This window comes from Helianthus annuus, chromosome 6 (genome assembly GCF_002127325.2).
Source record: "Helianthus annuus cultivar XRQ/B chromosome 6, HanXRQr2.0-SUNRISE, whole genome shotgun sequence".
Taxonomy (NCBI): Eukaryota; Viridiplantae; Streptophyta; class Magnoliopsida; order Asterales; family Asteraceae; genus Helianthus; species Helianthus annuus.
The window spans coordinates 96,781,931-96,801,224 of record NC_035438.2 but is presented as its reverse complement, the minus strand read 5'-3'; the positions used below and the strand labels follow the sequence as shown (position 1 = coordinate 96,801,224).

The 19,294-nt window shown below is 34.3% G+C and overlaps 1 protein-coding gene and 1 long non-coding RNA gene across 2 annotated transcripts; both read right to left on the bottom strand.

Annotated features, from left to right (window-relative positions):
- Positions 1 to 13,098: 13,098 nt before the first annotated feature.
- Positions 13,099 to 14,215, bottom strand: LOC110937572. The gene is made up of 2 exons (XR_002590871.2): positions 13,741 to 14,215; positions 13,099 to 13,667 (listed from the first exon to the last, which is right to left on the bottom strand). It is a non-coding gene; the product is annotated as an uncharacterized LOC110937572 (long non-coding RNA).
- A 61-nt stretch (positions 14,216 to 14,276) lies between these two features.
- LOC110870580 lies at positions 14,277 to 15,743 on the bottom strand. The gene is made up of 2 exons (XM_035974707.1): positions 14,950 to 15,743; positions 14,277 to 14,889 (listed from the first exon to the last, which is right to left on the bottom strand). Exons 1-2 carry the CDS (start codon positions 15,248 to 15,250, stop codon positions 14,426 to 14,428), a joined length of 765 nt encoding a protein of 254 aa, XP_035830600.1. The 5' UTR covers positions 15,251 to 15,743; the 3' UTR covers positions 14,277 to 14,425.
- Positions 15,744 to 19,294: the final 3,551 nt, after the last annotated feature.

Here is a 19,294-nt window from a genome sequence, read left to right as displayed (position 1 = left end):
TATACATACAAAGGTTTTACTTACTCACTTACACATGAACTCGCTCAACATTATTGTTGATTTTTCCAACTTACATGTATTTCAGGGAACTAAAGATCTGGCGCGGTATGTTACGTTTTCCGCTGCATAAGAGTTCGAGGTCATCCAAGTTTAGGTGATGTGACTTTTACCTGGACGAGTCACAGTCCTTAAACTGTGTTTGTTTCATGTCGATGTTCGTGTTTTCTGAACAATGTTTTATGTTATCAGGTTGTAGTTTCCGTTGCTGGAGTCAACGTCCTAAGACAATGTTGTTGTATTTGGTTTTTAAAACGTAATTTAATGGATGATCTTGCATGGTTTTTATTTCATATAGCTTGTTGTGGTTAAGCTATGGTATTAAGAAGTCACACCAAATTAACCACGCTTCCGCAAAGCCAGGGTGTGACATTAAATCACATAGAAATTGAGATAACATAAAAGAGAGGCTCAATAAAACATTGGAATGTTTCGGGTTTAGAAACGTCGACTATTCCAAAGTGAATCAAAAGTCCTTTCAAATTAGGGAAACGTGCTTTGGCCTATAGGTAAGATACTCTCGTCGAGAAGCGATTAACGGTATCTTACACTTCCAGTTACTACACGTCCCTAATCGATTGAAACAATCGAAACTTTGGCGGGATTGAAAATCGAGGAATGGGACTAGTCGTCAAGATATGGGTTTCACCCCTAACTTGACGATTTCGTACCCTAAGTGTGGTTGGTACTCGTTAGGTCAAATTTAATTTCAACACTTTGACGAGGGTCCTCTAGAATTTGAATTAGAAATTTACCATCAAGGTGTGGATTTCACTCCTAACTTGATGGCGTAATTTCGTGCAAAATAGAATAAGCGGAGTGAGAGTCATTCACCAAATTATGGGTTTCACGCCTGTTTTGGTGAACTTGTCTCGTTTATATTACGAGTGTCTTCAAGTCTTCAAAAGTGTATTGTGTAAATGTCTTAGGAAAGACATATTGTAAGTATTAAGACAAAAGAAGTAGAAAGAAGCAAATAGGAAGAATGGGCATTTTAAACAAGTAGCAAGAATGGTCAAAAGTATGGTACCTACTATAAACTAGGTCGAACATGGCAATTCTACCTAATTCCCTATAATTATGTCTCTGATACCAATCTGTCACACCCCAACTGATGGCGGAAACATCGGAGTGAGACGAATGAGATTGCTCAGAGACTTCATAACCATTATGTGATAATAATTTAATTCAAAACCAATTTCATTTCATAATAATAATTGTCAGGTACATCGTGGAAATTCAAATTATTACAACATAGAAAAGACAAAATACGACAAGTTCAACAAAAATGAGATAACAGTTCTAGTAATTCGAAATGAGTTTCTAGTGTCGTCCCTACTAGCTTTCATCATAATCAACATCATCAACCTGCAACATGTTAAAAAGTATAGTTCAACACAAAAAGCATTGGCGAGTACACAAGTTTAAGTATATAGCATAAGTATAAAAATATTTAAAAACGAATCCACATGGCAACCTAAGTTATCGAGATTAACATATTAATGGCATGCAATATACAAGTCAACCCTCTGATTACCGCAAGAATTAAATTTAACACGACCTCTCGTTCATGGGTGGTGTGTTACTCCTATAGCGCTATACATGTTAAATGGAGGCTCGTACGAAGTTAATGACTAGTGTATCACATAAGAATCACCCAGGAGTATGAATCAAGTATAACAAATAAGTATTGCATGTATTTGGATTGTTTTGTGCATTGCATAAAGTATCATGTATTGTGAATTTGATAAGGTTAACATATTGCACCCAAAAAGTGTAAAGCAAAAAATGGGTCAAGTGTACTCACGGTTTTGCAACCTTCAAACTTGTTAATTCCGTGAAGAGTTGAGTATGTTGAGGATGGAACAACCAAGTCACCCTACATGGGGGAAACGAAGGTGTGCAAGTTCATAGAATTGGAATGGAAGATTCGGACTTGGAATTTAAAGTATCAAAAGTATGCATACGAAAATAATATCTAGTTCTAAGAGCTCGTTTATGACACCATAGTGGTTTCATGGGTCCCAAATTGCCCATTGGAATCATAACAAGTAACTTAGAATCTTAGATATATTAGCCTAAGTTTATGATGAACAATCATGACTTGATTATCATCGCAAATTCAGTCATGTTTAATTATATGTATGTTTATATGGTATTAATATAACCAAAAACTATGTCCAATCAATGATTATCATGTAGCATCATGTATGTCAAGCATGGTATTAATATAACCTAAAACCTCATTATATGATTCACCACTACACAAACCATATTGAAGATGGTTCAAAGGGTCATGAATAACAAGAAAATAAACCTATCTAACATAAGCTCAAATGACCAAGTAGACTACAACCCGGGTGTGCCAACACGACATGGAAAGGTAATTCTAAGTGTCGGAGGCTAGACGGGGCTAAGGTACTTTGATTCTAGTAAGTCACAAGAGTGTTCATACACAAGGTTCAAATGAAGGAGTGGAACTTAGTTTGGAAAGCCAAGGCTTCCATTTGTTCACACTTCACAAGTCACAAGTTCATCATATGGAAGATGATGACTTGTGTCTATTTTCATCATTCGATTACCATGTATAAACAGAAATAAAATGAGTGTTTGAACTCATAACTTTGATGGTAATTACCTCAATACAAACCCACAACCATAGACTTAATTGTGAGCTTGGTGTGTTGATTATATCTTTAAACATGAGTTAAAACATAGAACTCTAATCATGTTTATCCAATCATAATCTAAATATAGATACCAAGATAGAGATACTTACTTGTAAGGATGATTATCTTTGAGAATAAAGATGAAGCCATGATTCCCGTTATGGTACCTTGTGTTGATGGATCACACTAGAGAGAATTCTTAGTATTTTAGTATTGGTGTTCTTGTAGAGTTTTTGATCACCACTTATAATCAATATATAAAGATCAATGATTAATGGTCATGAATAGTGATCCGTTATAAAAACTCTATGTATTCTCTATTAATGGTACCTAAAGGGAAATCATAATTGCCCCTTGAACTAATCAATATTTACAATTACTACCATCAAGTAATTGTCAGGGACTAGTTATGTCATATTAGTAATGTTACCAAATGATCCGCGAGGCCACATCAACGGGTTATTTCTAACATTCTCCCACTTGGCCGAGTGATCATTTGTGATAAGTATAAGTAAGTTTGGCCAAGTTAAAACATTAATCAATGTTTCAAATTGAAATTGCAACAGAAAAATACAGTCATTGAGTTATTGTCAACTCAAGACCCCCATTAATCATGTTACAATCCCAAATCAAAACATACGTAAATTTAAGACCAAAATAACTAAGGTAAGCCCTTTAATTAATTTGTATAATTATTGTCTATACGTCATTAGGTGCACATATACGTGTTTATTGACAAACAAATTTAAACAATTTAGGAAATTTAATAGTAACTAATCATTCATATGTACGATATGCTATTATGTAAGGCCTTTAGTAAAACCCGTCTTTATTATGAGCTCTTAAAAAGACTTTTGGGTGTAGACCTTAGTTATCGGATCCGCAAGCGTATCATGAATGTAAATGTATTCGATACAATAATTAGTTTCCTCTTCTTGTTCATAAACGAACAATAATTTTGTATCGAATTTTAATGCAGCACCTCTCGAACTGTTACTGTTCGAGGAAATAAGGTAGCTGACTTTTAACAGTAACTCTTCAATATAGTTTTATATGGAGTTAATAAGTTTATGAGTATACTGATAAAATTTCAACAACATTTAGTGACAACTGCGTTGTTAATTAACAACATATTATGTCATTATAATTTAGGTTGTTGTTAACAGTTTCTTATGACTCCTCCATGAGATAAATTTGTCTGCAAACATAAGGATGACCCCAAATTGGCTTTTAGGTTCTTTTGAATATTACAAAATCAAGGTAAGAATAATCAACCTCTTCTTTATAGTCTTTCTCGTTTCTTAAAGATATCGTAAGATGCTTCACAATAATCTAAAGTGGTCTAATGTTCATAAATGTGAGCAATATCTAAACGAGTATAGACTTGAACCTTCGTAAGGCTTCTAATTAACGAAGCATAAGGAAGTAATATCATTTATCATTTTATCTTCTAAAGGAGAGCTATATTGTTTGTTACACATGTAAGAGCCCGCTTTAGAGTAAAGCTTATGGGATGAAACTAATGTCCTGTTGAGTCTATCTCGGTATATTTTGATATCTCTCGCGTAAGTGATATCTCCGAGATTCATTATATCAAAATATGTGTGAGAAATTATTTGACTTGTGTAACATATACTTATCCAAAAAGTGCTATCTATATAAGGACAAGTTTACATTAGTTGCTCCCACTCATCTTGAGGTAGGTACATAAATCCACTTAATTCTTGATGAAAAAATGCATTAAGATTTCATCACATTTTGATGCTTGCCTTAAACCCATACATGGAATTAATTGACTTACAAAGTAAGTGTTCTTGACCTTTAGTTTAGAACTTTCAGGTTGTTTAATAAACATGTAAGTCTTTGTTTACAAAAAGTTGTTTTAATGTTCATATAATGTAGCTCTAAATGATTATAAGCCACTAGAACAACAATGATCCTCAAAGAAACATTTTGTAAGAAAGGTAAGATGATTCTTTGATAAATAATTCTCTTCTAAGCATAACCTTTAACAACCAATCATACTTTTAGCGTCTTAACGTTTGCATTCAGATTTTGTTTAATGGTGAACACCCTTAGGTAATTCAACCAAATCCCAAACGTTAAAATCAAATTTGCTAATAACAATTCTTATTCCATTTAGAAAATTGATTGATGCTAATGGCTTAATTAGAGGAAGTAGGACCAGTAAACTTTCCAATATCCATTTCAACTTAAGTCAAGGAGGATACATAATCATCAAAGTTAAACCTAGATGACCTCCGTAGTTGATTATTGGGTTGTATTATGAGTTTCAGTTTTATGGATTAACTCTTGATTAAGTTGCTATCACTTTCAAGATTCTAAGTGTGTAAGAGTTGGTGCAGTATGGTGTGCAAGAGGTGTACTCGGAGTAAAATTTAATAGGTCTCTTCCCCCCCCCCCCCCCCGCTCTTGCACTTCTAGCAAGTCCTGATAAGGACTTTTACTGCTCCCACTGACTTAGAAATCTTTAACAATTTAGCATGCTTATGGTCAACATTAAAAGACCAATAAATTCTAATAAAGAAACAAATTAATGAATTTACTTCTTGTAGTTTCTCTGTTTGAGGATTACAAGTTTGGAAAGAAATCTGAGTGTGCCCACGTCTAAGCAACAATAAAACTTTTGTTAAAGTAGCAGTATATTCTTAAAGAGAAAAGTTGTGAAGGAGCAGTGTCTTGTACAGGAGGTACAAATTGAGGTAACAACAAGTTTTCACTCCCCTACCTTTTGCAACTCTCGCAAATTAAGATTAATACATTTAATGCTCCCACTAACCTTTTAGATCTCTAGGAATGCTACAAGATAAGTTTCAATGATGTGCGTGCTGTGGGAACATGTCATATATGTTAGACTTGATTTCCTTAATGTCTAGATGTTATAAAAATTTTGAGGGACATATTTAGAAGGAATCATAGTATTAATTTCTTTAATAAATGGATCCATATGAGACATATTAGATACAAGTAAATATTATTTGAATGATAAATGACTTATGTCTGAATATTCCATTTTGGGATAAGTTCCCGTGAAATATAATTTCTGATGGAACTTGATTTATTCCCTTAGCCATTTAAATATTAAGGCTTTTAACACATGCTCGTAAGTCACTAAAAATGAGTTTTGATAATATTTCATCCTTCATTAACCTGGTCCAAATTTCGCATGCAATTTGGTCTTAATGGATGAAATTTGTAGGTCTCATTTTTCTTTTGTTAAATTTTCATTTTTCATGATAACAAAAGGTTGTGAAAAAAATGTAGCATCATCTAATTCTATCTTATAAGGTTTCTATCCAGATTGAGATGACAAACAATATGAGAGTTTAAGGTAATAGTGACTTTGTTTTAACCATGCAAACCTCACAACTGTCATAATGCAGCTTTTATATTGATACTAAATTCTGAATAATCTACAGAATATATAAGGTATCATAAAGCCCAATTATAAAACAGTTTATTATGGTTCTTATAGTCTTAACATAAAATTTTGCCACTAATTCTCATATTAATTATTTGTTGATATCTGGTAAGTAAACGTATAGAACTAGACTCAATTCGTCATGTGTTAATTGGAATATTATCATTAGCAGACTCAAATATCATAAATATCTAACTACTTATCTTAGCCAGCTGTCGCATTGAATTATGGATAGTCTCGATGCTAATGCCTAGTTAATGGCAAAAATTTGTAGTGAGACTTTCCTTTGAAGAAACTTATAGCTGGAAGTAGTACTTGTACACTATCTCTGAATCTTAAAAGTATCCTCCTTTTAGGTTTAGTGGCGGTGAGATGAACAACATCTAATTTTCCAGTTTCATGCATTCCTTTCCTGTACATATGTTGCTAATCAACACACTCATTTTCCTTTGGTACTCTTGAGTGGTATAGTTGATTCTTAAGGCAACTTATGGTATTGGTGGAAAAGTTATATGTAACGCATCGGAAAAGTGTACTGATTTCCATGTGTAAACCTTTAAGCAACAGGTCATGGTATTAGACATCATGATGTATTCACATATACCACTAACTTTATAGTAAGAAACTAAAGTAATGCATGCTTTTTAGGAGTTATTTTGATTCTTCCAAAGAAAACAGATTAGTCTTGAGAAATTTAGAATCTTTAATAGCTCCCATGATAGCAATAATGAAATGAGTTCTTGATTATCATAAGAGATATAATGGTTGACTTATCCCACTAGTCATGCTCTAGTTTTCTTCTGTAATACTTTTATCAGAAAAGAGCAGTAGGATTATCATATCTTAAAATATAATCAACAATACAACAAGAGCAAATTTTGTAGAAACTCTTTAGTAAGCAAAACATTTTAGGTTTTGAAATAGAGTGGATAAAATAGATGATATACAAACTTAAGAAGAAACTTGAAGTGATTTACATTATGGGGTAATCAAGTAAGGCATACACAAATTATTATATTGAAGATATAGTCTTCTATAACACCAAAATAACAGACTAATTTAAGGTTCTACCTGAATTTTGGCTTCGCTTTGGCTTTGACCAAAATTCAGACATTATGAACGTACATAAATAACAGATTGTTTTGATGTTCTAAATAAATTTGGCTTCGCTTTGGCTTTGACCAAAATTTATGCATTATGAACATACATAATAGACTGACTCATTGTTCTACATGAACTTTGGCTTCGCTTTGGCTTTGACCAAATTTCATGTATTATAAATATAAATAAATAAAACCAACTTAATGTTCTGCCTGAATTTTGGCTTCACTTTGGCTTTGACCAAAATTCACGCATTATGAACGATATAAAATAATAAACCTCGGCTTAATGTTCTACCTAAATTTTGGCTTCGCTTTGGCTTTGACCAAAATTCAGCATTATGAACGATATAAATAATAGACCGTCTTTAGTGTTCTACATGAACTCTGGCTTCGCTTGGGCTTTGACCAAAATTCACATATTATGAACACACATAAATATAGACTGTCTCAATGTTTTACATGAACTTTGACTTCGCTTTGGCTTTGACCAAAATTCATATATCATGATGAACGTACATAAAGAATATAGTAAAGCACATAAATATAACATAACACCTTTGGGCTAGAAATGAAATATTTATGTAAATTAGGCTAATAATTTATTATGTGTATCATCAAACAATTAGTTGTTGGGTTCATTATCCAACAATACACCTAATAACATAAAATGACATAAATTAAAGTTGGGCCATTCGCAAGTAATTGTATAACTATACACATAATTACATAAAATGGTATCATTTAAACCTCAATGTCATATCAAATGGCCCACCGTTGGGATTAATCACTTAATCTTTCACTGAAGTTACCATTATTTAGTTTTATGCCAAAGTTTTTATTTTAAGACATAAGAGTAAAAAATAAATTTGAGTACTAGATTTTTGATAAAATCACAGATCATAAAATTCTTTTAGACTTTCATTATTTTAGGGATGAAATACTAGTTGGGCATTTGCACTTTATAAGTATTTCTAAGAATTTGAATAAATCCCTTTTGTTATTTGAATCCACAAAAAAAAATCAACATTCAAGTATTCAAGTATTGCTTATATATGGAGATAACAAATAAAGAAACGTTCTAGTTACCGATTAGTACATGTGGATGAAAGCCAAATTATATGCATATTTAATTTATGGGTAAAAATCATTTCAGTCAATTAACTTATGAATATTTAATGAATTACATCATGCTTTCAATCAATTCATGAAGTACAACTAATGAATAATTCTAGGAAAAGAAACGTCACATAATTCTGACTAAAGAAATAATAGATTTTACCATGGTGATTTGCTAGTTCTGATTGCTTCAAGAAAACCAATTCACCGACCATAGAAACAAATCAATGTTTTAACGTTTTTAGTTTCCAGTTTCATAAGATCGATTTGTTAATACGCTTTTGCAGATAAAAATAGTTATGAATCGCAAAACATAAAATCGATTGAGCAAAATAGGGCAACAAATAATTAACATGATCGGATTCATATAATCAACATTGCTCTGATACCACATGTTGATTATATCTTTAAACATGAGTTAAAACATAGAACCCTAATCATGTTTATCCAATCATAATCTAAATATAGATACCAAGATAGAGATACTTACTTGTAGGGATGATTATCTTTGAGAATAAAGATGAAGCCATGATTCCCGTTATGGTACCTTGTGTTGATGGATCACACTAGAGAGAATTCTTAGTATTTTAGTATTGGTGTTCTTGTAGAGTTTTTGATCACCACTTATAATCAATATATAAAGATCAATGATTAATGGTCATGAATAGTGATCCGTTATAAAAACTCTATGTATTCTCTATTATGGTACCTAAAGGGAAATCATAATTGCCCCTTGAACTAATCAATATTTACAATTACTACCATCAAGTAATTGTCGGGGACTAGTTATGTCATATTGGTAATGTTACCAAATGATCCGTGAGGCCACATCAACGGGTTATTTCTAACATGGTGGGCATACGATTCCATCAAGTTATTATCATAAAAATGAACATACGAGAACATATAACAAAACAAAAAGTTTATTGCACTTTGGGCCTCAAATATGGTGAGGTTTCACCTTATATTAGGTGCCGTTTGATATCCGTGATCTCTAGCACTGTTTGGTTGTTACTCAAGGACTACTAAGCAATCTCAAGTGAGTACATTGAACCCCATTCTTTAAATGTTTTCAAGGTGTATATGTGAGTACATATACCCCTCTTTTACTGCTTTCCAAACTGTTTTAGGGTGAAACACATGTGTCTACTTGTTACTTTCATGCTTTCCTGTTTTCACATCATATACTTGCTATGTTCATTAGTACATTTATAGTACATGATTTCATTACATTCTATGCTATGTATGCCCATTGTGTGCGTACTTAGTACATCATTTTACATTACATTTTATGCTATGTATGCCCATTGTGTGCATACTTAGTACATCATTTTACATTACATTTTATGCTATGTATGCCCATTGTGTGCATACTTAGTACATTTATTCATCACATGCTTACATTTTGGTATGACATTTGATTTGTTCAAATGATACAATGTACATTCATTAACATTAGCTACGCCACTTGTTAGTAGGTAATGGTACCATAGGACTTGACAACTCCCATTCCTGAAATCTCGAGTTTGTTTGGATTGGAAGGAATGACCGAATTCGATAGACATAACACATATAGACCTTTAGTTTGTTTAAAGGTCTATCACCACAGTCACAAAGGCTTGAATGTATGCATTTTCACAATACCGCATAAATGTTTGTATCAGTATAGCATGCATTTGTTCCACAAAAACATAACTTTGACTTAAACTATGTTTAATTCAATACCCTGTTTTTTGTGCATTTTACCTATGGCCTAATTGATATATTCCACATGCCATACATGATATTTTGGACACACATTACATGATTTACATTAAACATAAACAATTTGACATTGATATACACATTTGGTAGTTTACATTAGAAACGGACATTTTGATATGGTTTACACAAAAACACTTGACAATTGATTTATACATGAACAATTCACATTGGTGGTTGGCTTGGGTAAATGATTTGAGTAACGAGGCGTGTGTAATATGAAACAAACATGGTGGATACGCCGCTGGTACTTCCTATATATAAGTGTTTGTATGGTATTACATATCGTAGCGTTATTTGAATCATTTCAATTTAGACATATACCATTTTATACAAATAACATACTTTTCACAAGACATTGTTTTACAAAACAACTTATCTTATACAAACTCATTTTATTTGGTTATTCATTTAACCATACATTATTCTCTTATTTATACATATCATCTGATCTTATTGCTTTTCAAATGATTTACAAGACAAAGCAAATTACAAGGTTCATGACTAAACATTTTCTTAAACATAAGTCATGAATTCTATTTTCACAAAATCTATGTATCTCATAGGCATTTTTATGCTGACGTACCTATTTTCACATGTGTTTCAGGATATGATGCATAGGATTTATCAAGATACACTTAGGCGGACTTGGGCCTTAGTGACAATAAAAGATGCAAGACTAGTTATTTATGTTATATTTATTTGTTTGTCAAGACATTGTAACTCTTTTAATCAATAAAACAATATTTCAATTTCCATGTGTTATGAAACAATGATTCTATTACAACACTCCTCGACGTTTCCGCCACGTTTGATTGTTCCACGTGGTCGGGGTGTGATAAGAACTCACTTCGAATCACTTGAAGTTTCTGCTCAACTTTTGGAAATTAGATTACATTTGGGAGTGTTTTTTAGAGTGATTAGTATTTGTAAAGTGGAAAATGAGTGGAGAGGTTGGTTATATAGAGGGTGTTTGGGGTTGAGTTTTGAAGGAGATTTTTAGATTATTGAGTTCTGAAATCCTAAATAATCAGTTTTGAGTATTTGGGTAAAAAAAGTGATTAGTTGCGTTTAGAAAGTTACAAAACGCAGTTTTCCAAAAGCAGCCTCCCCTACTGCAACAAAACGCAGTTTTCCAAAAATGAATTATTTGCGTTTAGAAAAGGATTTTAACTTGTTTATTTTTTTAAATATATATTTTCCAAACACTCAAATAGTTGATTATCTGATATTGTGATATCAAGCAACATAATCAAATCCAAACACTATCTTTTAACATCACGTTTGTTACAGTTAATTATTTGATTGTGATTATTCAAAACGCATAATCTATTTTCAAAACTCAACCCCAAACACCCTCATAGTGGAGGGTTTAAGGTTTGAGTTAGGTGAGTTTTAAATGCAATTAGGTGAGAAAACACAACTAAAAACACAAACTAACCCAATCAGTGCGCAGGAAACAAACAATCTGTGGATCACCGCCCTTGGCGGCCTGCGACGGAAACGGGCTCCGGCTTTCGTGGGGCGCGGCGGCCCTTGGCCGTGAAACTTTGTTGTTTTTTGTCATCTTTAGTCCCTGATATTTCATATATGTTATGTTTTAAGGTGTAAGGTATATTAGTAGATGGTTTTACGTAATCTAAACATATGGACATGCAGATTAATCATGATTAAGTATTTGCAAGTGTCCAAATGACGTGTAAGCGCATGCGAAGCATATGAATCATGTATATACGATATGTTTGATTGCAAGTTTATCACACATTACAAGAATCACAAATAAGGAATCAAATGAATTAAACGTTTAAGCATGCACGAATAAGTAGAGTATAATTTGTATGAAATAATAAATTTTATTACAATCAAAGTCTCGGATTTTACAACGGTACAACGAAAGACGATAACAAGGAATACAAGTTTCCCGAAGTAGAAATATAAGACACGCTTTCTAATTAAGGAAAGTTATGAAAAAGTGAGGCGTTACACACGCCACCGGTCATGGAGGGGAGATGAGAGAGATCGAGAGGGTGTTTGGCTTTGTGTGTGTGAGCAAAGTTTGTCTTGGGTGTGTAGTTGGATCGAGTCTGCAGATAAGTGAAAAAGGGGAGGGGGAGGAGATGGAGTGACTGGTAAAGTGTATTTAGGGTTTTGAAGATAAAATGAGGGGGGTGACTTAAAATAGGGTATTTATAGCTAGGTTTTCCTTGTGGGCTTGGGCCCAGGCCCACAAGCCCACTTCTTGTGATTTACGAGGCCCGATACGTTTCTGAAACCCATTTTCAAACCCGAACATCGTCAGGTGTCGTTGAATATCATTTTAAGACTAAAAGAGGTAAAATAGAGTTGGTAGTCACGTTTGACGCGTTCGTTCATCGGTTATGTCAAAAATCGCGTAAAATGTGTCGTTTGTCGTTTTAATCCGTTTTCCGATCCGATTTCGACTGAGTTTATTAAAATTTAATTAATAAGCTAAATATATCGTAAAATTTTAGTTTTGAAAGTAATACTCATGTCCGATGCTTCCGTTTCTTTCCCGATGCGTTCCTTCAGTCGCGTTTTTCGTTCACTTTTGCGCTTTGTGACGTTCGAAAGCACGATAAATTCGAAAAACTAAATTTATAAGTATAAATATTCGTAGAAAAATCGTATTTGCCGGCGTTGTCAGTATTTTGTCTGGTTTCAGTTCGTTATCGTTTAACATTAAGCAGATTTTTGGTAGATCGTTATACACGTACTGTAAAGTTGATTAGGCATTCCTAGACACTCCAAAAGCCTAATTAAGTTAATTTACGTCTTAAACACTACTTTTAATTGTCCTAATGTTTGTTTATCGCGTAATTAAGAACCGTAAATTACCGGTTGTCACACAATCAAAGTGTCGATTTATTTGTCAAAATTCAACAAACAATGTAGACAATATATGCTTTTCGTCAGGTGCATATAACATAAGTGTACCGAATACTAAACCAATATATATATATTTGTATACAAATTACGTCATTATATGTCGCTTCGAGCTCGGTTCGCGTTAAATAATAAATATATAAAAGAATATAACAAAATTCGCATCGTTATTGTGTTACCGAGCCTTGCGTTGACTGAGTTGACTGCGTTGACCAGTAGTTGACCAGTTGACTTATGTTCACCGACTTGACCGGGTTGACTAAGTTGACCCGGTGTTGACTGAGTTGACCCGATGTTGACTGAGTCGAGTGGGTTTGACCCGAAACGGATCTGAGCCGTTGACTGCTTTTGACGAACCGAAATTGAGCCGAGACCCGAACCGAACAAAACCCGAAACACTTGTCTTAAAAATTAGCCACCACCACCACTACCGTCGCTGGCCGGCTGCGGCTTGTTTGTTGTCATTACCGTCAACACCCCTTCCCCAACTCCTTATTCCTGGTAAACAAAACCCCGACAACCACCACCTCTGCCGTTGGTACACCCCCACCCTGCCGGAATTTGACGCGAACAACCACCACCGTCTTTCCATGGCCGGAACCAACACACCACCACCTGAAACATCACATGTCCGCCCAATGTGAACTTGGATCTAGAAAAAAGAAGAAGAGAGAGTCGAAGAGTTTACCGGAAAAGTGCGGCTGTTGGAGCCCGAATCTGCTACCTCTGTAGCTCAGATAGGAAAATAGATGTCGGAAATGTGCTCAAAAGATACACTTTAGGGGGGTACACGCGCTCACGCGTCGGGAAATCATCGCCGGAACACCGCCACCGGCGGTGGCGCCGCTGTGCCGCCACCGCACCCTCGCCGGCTCCGCCGGTCGGAGTCCGGCTGCCGGAAATCTGGAGGGAAAGAGAGAACGGTAGGTGTATGTTTGTGTTTGGATTATGTGTGAAATGAAGAAGATAAGGTTTTGAAACACCTTAGACTATCCCCATTCACAACCCAACCCAACCCAACCCAACCCAACTTTCAATAAAAAATTAATTTCTCTCTCTTTCACCTACACAACCCAACCTTTCACACCCATTAACAACCTTACCTAACCATTTTTTATTAAATAAATATGACTTAGCTTAATAATTTATTCTATAAAATTTATCATAAATGATAAAAATGTTTATTTTTTAAACTTTAATATTTAAAATAAAAAAGTTATTAAAAAATAAAAAAGAAATATTACATAACAATTAATGTAAAATTACAAGGACATAAAATAGAAATTACATAATCATTCCTCATTGGAAAATTTTTGCCATATATGCTTAATTAAATCGTTTTTTAGAGCGATATGAGTTTCTCTGTTGCAAAGTTATGCCCTATTAGTCATATAACTAGATAGGTTTGCAATTCGTTCAGTGGAGTATTGAAAAGATTGTCCACCATCTTCAATAGAGCTTGTTCGTTGCTGGTTTGTAGGCGTATCATTTAGAAATTCAGATGGATCATAATAGTGAAGGTATGTGTCCCGTTCATCCTCAAAGATCCTATTATGAATGATTATACATGCGATCATAATTTTACCCATCGTATCCTTGTCCCACACAAGAAATGGGTGTCGAAGAAATGCAAACCAAGCTTGTAGAACTCCAAATGCTCGCTCAACATCTTTTCTATCGGCCTCTTGATGTAGAGCGAATAACTTATGTTTTTGAAGTTGTGGAGAGGTTATGGACTTGACAAAGGCAGCCCATGAAGGATATATGCCGTTAGTGAGATAATATGTCCTATTATATTCCCGACCATCCACTATGTAACTCATATTTGGTGCTCGACCTGATAATACATCATCAAAAACTGGAGATCGTTGGAGGACATTAATATCATTGCATGTACCTGGTGTTCCGAAGAACGCGTGCCATATCCATAGGTCATATGATGCAATAGCTTCTAAAATAACTGTTGGTTTACCGCTTCTACCTGCATATTGCCCATCCCAAGCGGTGGGACAATTTTTCCATTCCCAATGCATACAGTCAATGCTGCCTACCATTCCTGGGAATCCACGTTCTGCTCCAACATGTAGTAGTCTTGCTAAATCATCATCATTTGGCCTTCTAAGGTACTCTTGACTGAAGCATGAAATAACACCTTCTACAAACTTTATAAGAGAGTCCCTCGTTACAGTTTCACTCATTCTCAAATATTCATCTTATGCATCTGCTGATGTTCCATACGCTACCACCCGCATGACTCCAGTACATTTCTACAATGGTGAAAGACCTTGTCTTCCTGTGGCATCACATCTTTGTTGAAAATATCTATCATTGGCCGTTATGGCAGCCACTATACGTAGGAATTCTGCATTCGAAATCTACGCCGAAAAGTTGCTTGATCATACTTTGGGTTATCAACAAAGTAGTCTTGCATCAAACGTGCCTCGCCCTGCTCACGTTCCCGATTGCAATACCTCCTTCTTGTATGAGGATGATCTCTTAAGATCATATCTGGCATGGTTGTGAGTAATTCAATCATGATGTCGTCAAGTTAGCGATTTGACTGAATCACTCGTTCATGCCATTCATCAAACTCATTCGAATCTGACGAATCAGAACTCTCTGATAAGCTTTCACTATATGACATTTTTAAAGAGATGAAATTGAAATATTTTGGTTGGATGAGAAAGCCTCTATGTGATACTCTATTTATAGAAGAATAATAATGAATTTTCCTACTATATAATGTTAAATTGTCTTATCTAAATAAAATCCTAGGATCCAAAGAAAAATGCCAAGTGGAAGATTGAAGATAGAGTTAAATTGAAAGGATAATGTTTAATATATCTTATCTAAATAAAACCCAAGTATCCTATGAAAAGTTGCCAAACGGATGATTGAATATAATGTTAAATTGATTGGATAATGCTAAATTATTTTATCTAAATAAAATCCAAACATCCAATGAAAAGTTTCCAAATAGAAGATTAGATAAAGACATATAACTTGATAATCAAATATCTTACACATACATGAAGATACAACACATAACTTAATAATCAAATACCTTACACATATATTAAAAGCAAATTAAAGATAAAACACACAATAGGTCACATATATTAAATATGAAACTAGTTTTTAGTTTCCATAAAACTTTGATATTAGAAAGTTTTTCATGATTTCCTCTATAGGCGTTAAATACTCCTTTTTTAACAGTGTGTTAAGATGCACGAGTTGCATTTTCTTTAGGTCTCTTTCTTCCTTTTGACACACCTTTTCTTCCTCCAAGTCGAGTTTTCTTTTGAAGAGTTCATTCTCATTGTCTCTAGTAAGCTTTAGTGCATCAAGTTTTTCAGCAACTGCAACATGAGCCTTACCTTTTCTTTTTGTTTTTACCTCATCTCTACCTGTTGGACGTTGAATTGTTGAAGTACCACTATTTGGCGTTTTTGGGTTGGAATAGTCCCCTTCTTAGTAGTCCTTGATCTTTTAGTACTACCACCCCTTTTTTCATTCTTAATTTCATATTCAGGACGAGAACGTGTTGTGTCATGATGTAGTTGTAGCTTCCACCTTGGGTGTTTACACATAACTTCATTAAAAACAACAGAATCAGTAAACTTACTTTTAACTTCATTAAAATATATTTTATGAGCTTCAGCCTCAACATCTTTCTCGCTCATTCCACTTTTTATGCGACGATATGCTTCCCGGTATGCACCAACCCACTTATTCACACTTTCGTTAAGTCGTTTAAAACGACCTTTCATTTGTTCAACATTCCTCACACCAAGTTTTTCTGGATTTTCTGCTTGAGCTGCATGATACAACTTCTTTGCTTCTGCCCATAATGCTGTAGATCTCTGGTTTTTGCCACAAATTTTATTTTCACTAGTAATACACCATGATGATACTAAAGCAATATCTTCAGTAACCTCCCATTCAGTACTTCGTGAAGTTTTAGTTTCAGTATTTTATGAGGTTTGAAAGTTTTCAAGAACTTGACTCGGGTTTGAACAAAACGGAGTGTTTTCATAGGATTGACTATTCGGGTAATCTCCGGAATCTCCAAGATTCAAACAAAAATTTGGAAACGAAGAACTCATGGTAGGAAATACAAAAGAGATTAGAGATATGGAATTCAGAATGGATATGAAACTTTGTTATGTTTTGTACAATATTTATAATACATCTAAAAATCTTAGATATTTTTTTATAAATCCCTTTTAAATTGGATAATGTTAGATTTTAAGATAATAAATTTTATCAAAAAATCTAACAAACCAATAGAATGTTGACATGTGGCAAATAAGATAATGTTAGATAAAAAAACAATTAAAAAAATATATCATATTTTTATAAAATTTATATCTGCATGTTCACAAAAAAAAAAATAATAAACAAGACTGTGATTTTAGACTTTTAAAAACAGTTAAATTCTATAAGTTATTATATATAATCAAATTATACTTATAATTAATTATGTTAAAAGAAAAAAGAAAGTTAAAATAATTATATCATCCATTGGCATGTGGACATGTGGCAAGGCAATTGTGAGGATCAATGTCACAACCTGGGTCGTGACTTTGACTAGGTTGTTGATATTAAATGAATTTTCCTTTTTATTTTTATTATTTTGCCAACCTAGGTTGAGGCAATGTCACCAATGGGGATTGCCTTATATAGCTAGGGTTTTCTTAGTGGGTTTGGGCCCAAGGCCCATAATCCAACTTCTAGTTTTTTGAGCAGCCCGATCACGTTTCCAAGGCCCGTTTTCACTCCCGAACTTCATGAAACGTTGTATAATATTGTTTTAGGGTCAAAAACATGTAAAATGGTGTCAGAAGTAGATGTTTGACGTGTCCGTTCGTCAGTTGCGTTAAAATCGCGTAAAATGCCTAGGTTGTCGTTTTTAATCCGTTTTTCGATCCGGTTTCAACCGTGAATATTAAAATTTGATTAAGAAGCTAAATATTTCATAATATCTTAGTTTTTAAGATAATACACATGTCTGATGCTTCCGTTTCGTTGTTGGTGCGTTCCTGCAGTCGCGTTTTCGTTCACGTATGCGTTTTGTGACGTTCGAAAGCATGATATTTTCGCAAAACCACATTCATATGTATAAGTTATACATGTAAAACTCGTATTTGTCGACGTTGTCATTATTTTGTCTGGTGTCAGTTCGTTAACGCTTAACATTCAACAGTTTTCCTGCAAGTCACCATTCGCGTACATTAAAGTCAGATAGACGTTACTAGGCGTACCAAAGGGTTCTTTAAGTTAATTCGTGTCTTAAACACTATTTATTATCGTCTTAATGTTTGTTATTCACGTAAGTAACAACCAAAAATCACCGGTTGTCACATATCTGACACACGGGGCCGTGTGTGCCTACAGACTGACACAACTCATTAAATGAAGACAGAGAAGAAGAAGACACGGGGCCATGCCCTTCGGACATGGGGCCGTGTGAAAGGCCTGTTTCTAGCTATAAATAGGGGTGCTTGGTTCATTTGCACTCCATTCCTTGGCAAACCACTTATCTCACACCTGCCACCACTCCACCACCACAATACCATCATCATCCGCCACATTCCTCCATCATCCATCTTTAGAGTGTGTGTAGTAGTCTTGGGATCCAAGATTGATTGTAAGAGTTTTTGTCAAACAAAGGCCATGCTTGGATAATCTCTTACATTACTTGGTGAAGACAAATCTTTTATGTATCACTTTTGATTTCTAAGCTTTGGTTAACTTTTTATTAGGGTATGTATTAACGACTTTAATAACTAGTTTTTTTTTTTGTATTGGAAGTGAACTTTATTCTATCATCTCTTCATGTTTTGTTGGTTCACTCATTCGTGTCTTTACAATCTATATAAAGCACGTTAACTGCCTGGAAGGGGGTTAGAAGGGTGGTTTGGGTAAAGTTATTACCTCGTTCAGTGTATAGATCATGCGAGGCCTTGATTCAAGCTTATTAGGACTTCTCCTGAGGCAACATAAAATCGGGGGAAGTAAGAATGATTTGAACCCCTTACAAATAAACTACTATTAAAACTCTAAACCGGCCTTGCGGGACTGTATCTCTGCTGACTCCGACCAATGTGGCCAAGGGTAGCGTTGCCTCCAAAAGAGGGACATGCCACATTTTGCATTAATAACTTACTTAATTATCTTTTTCTGGTCTTACGGGACTGTATCCCTGCTGACTCGGACCAATATGGCCAAGGGTAGCATTG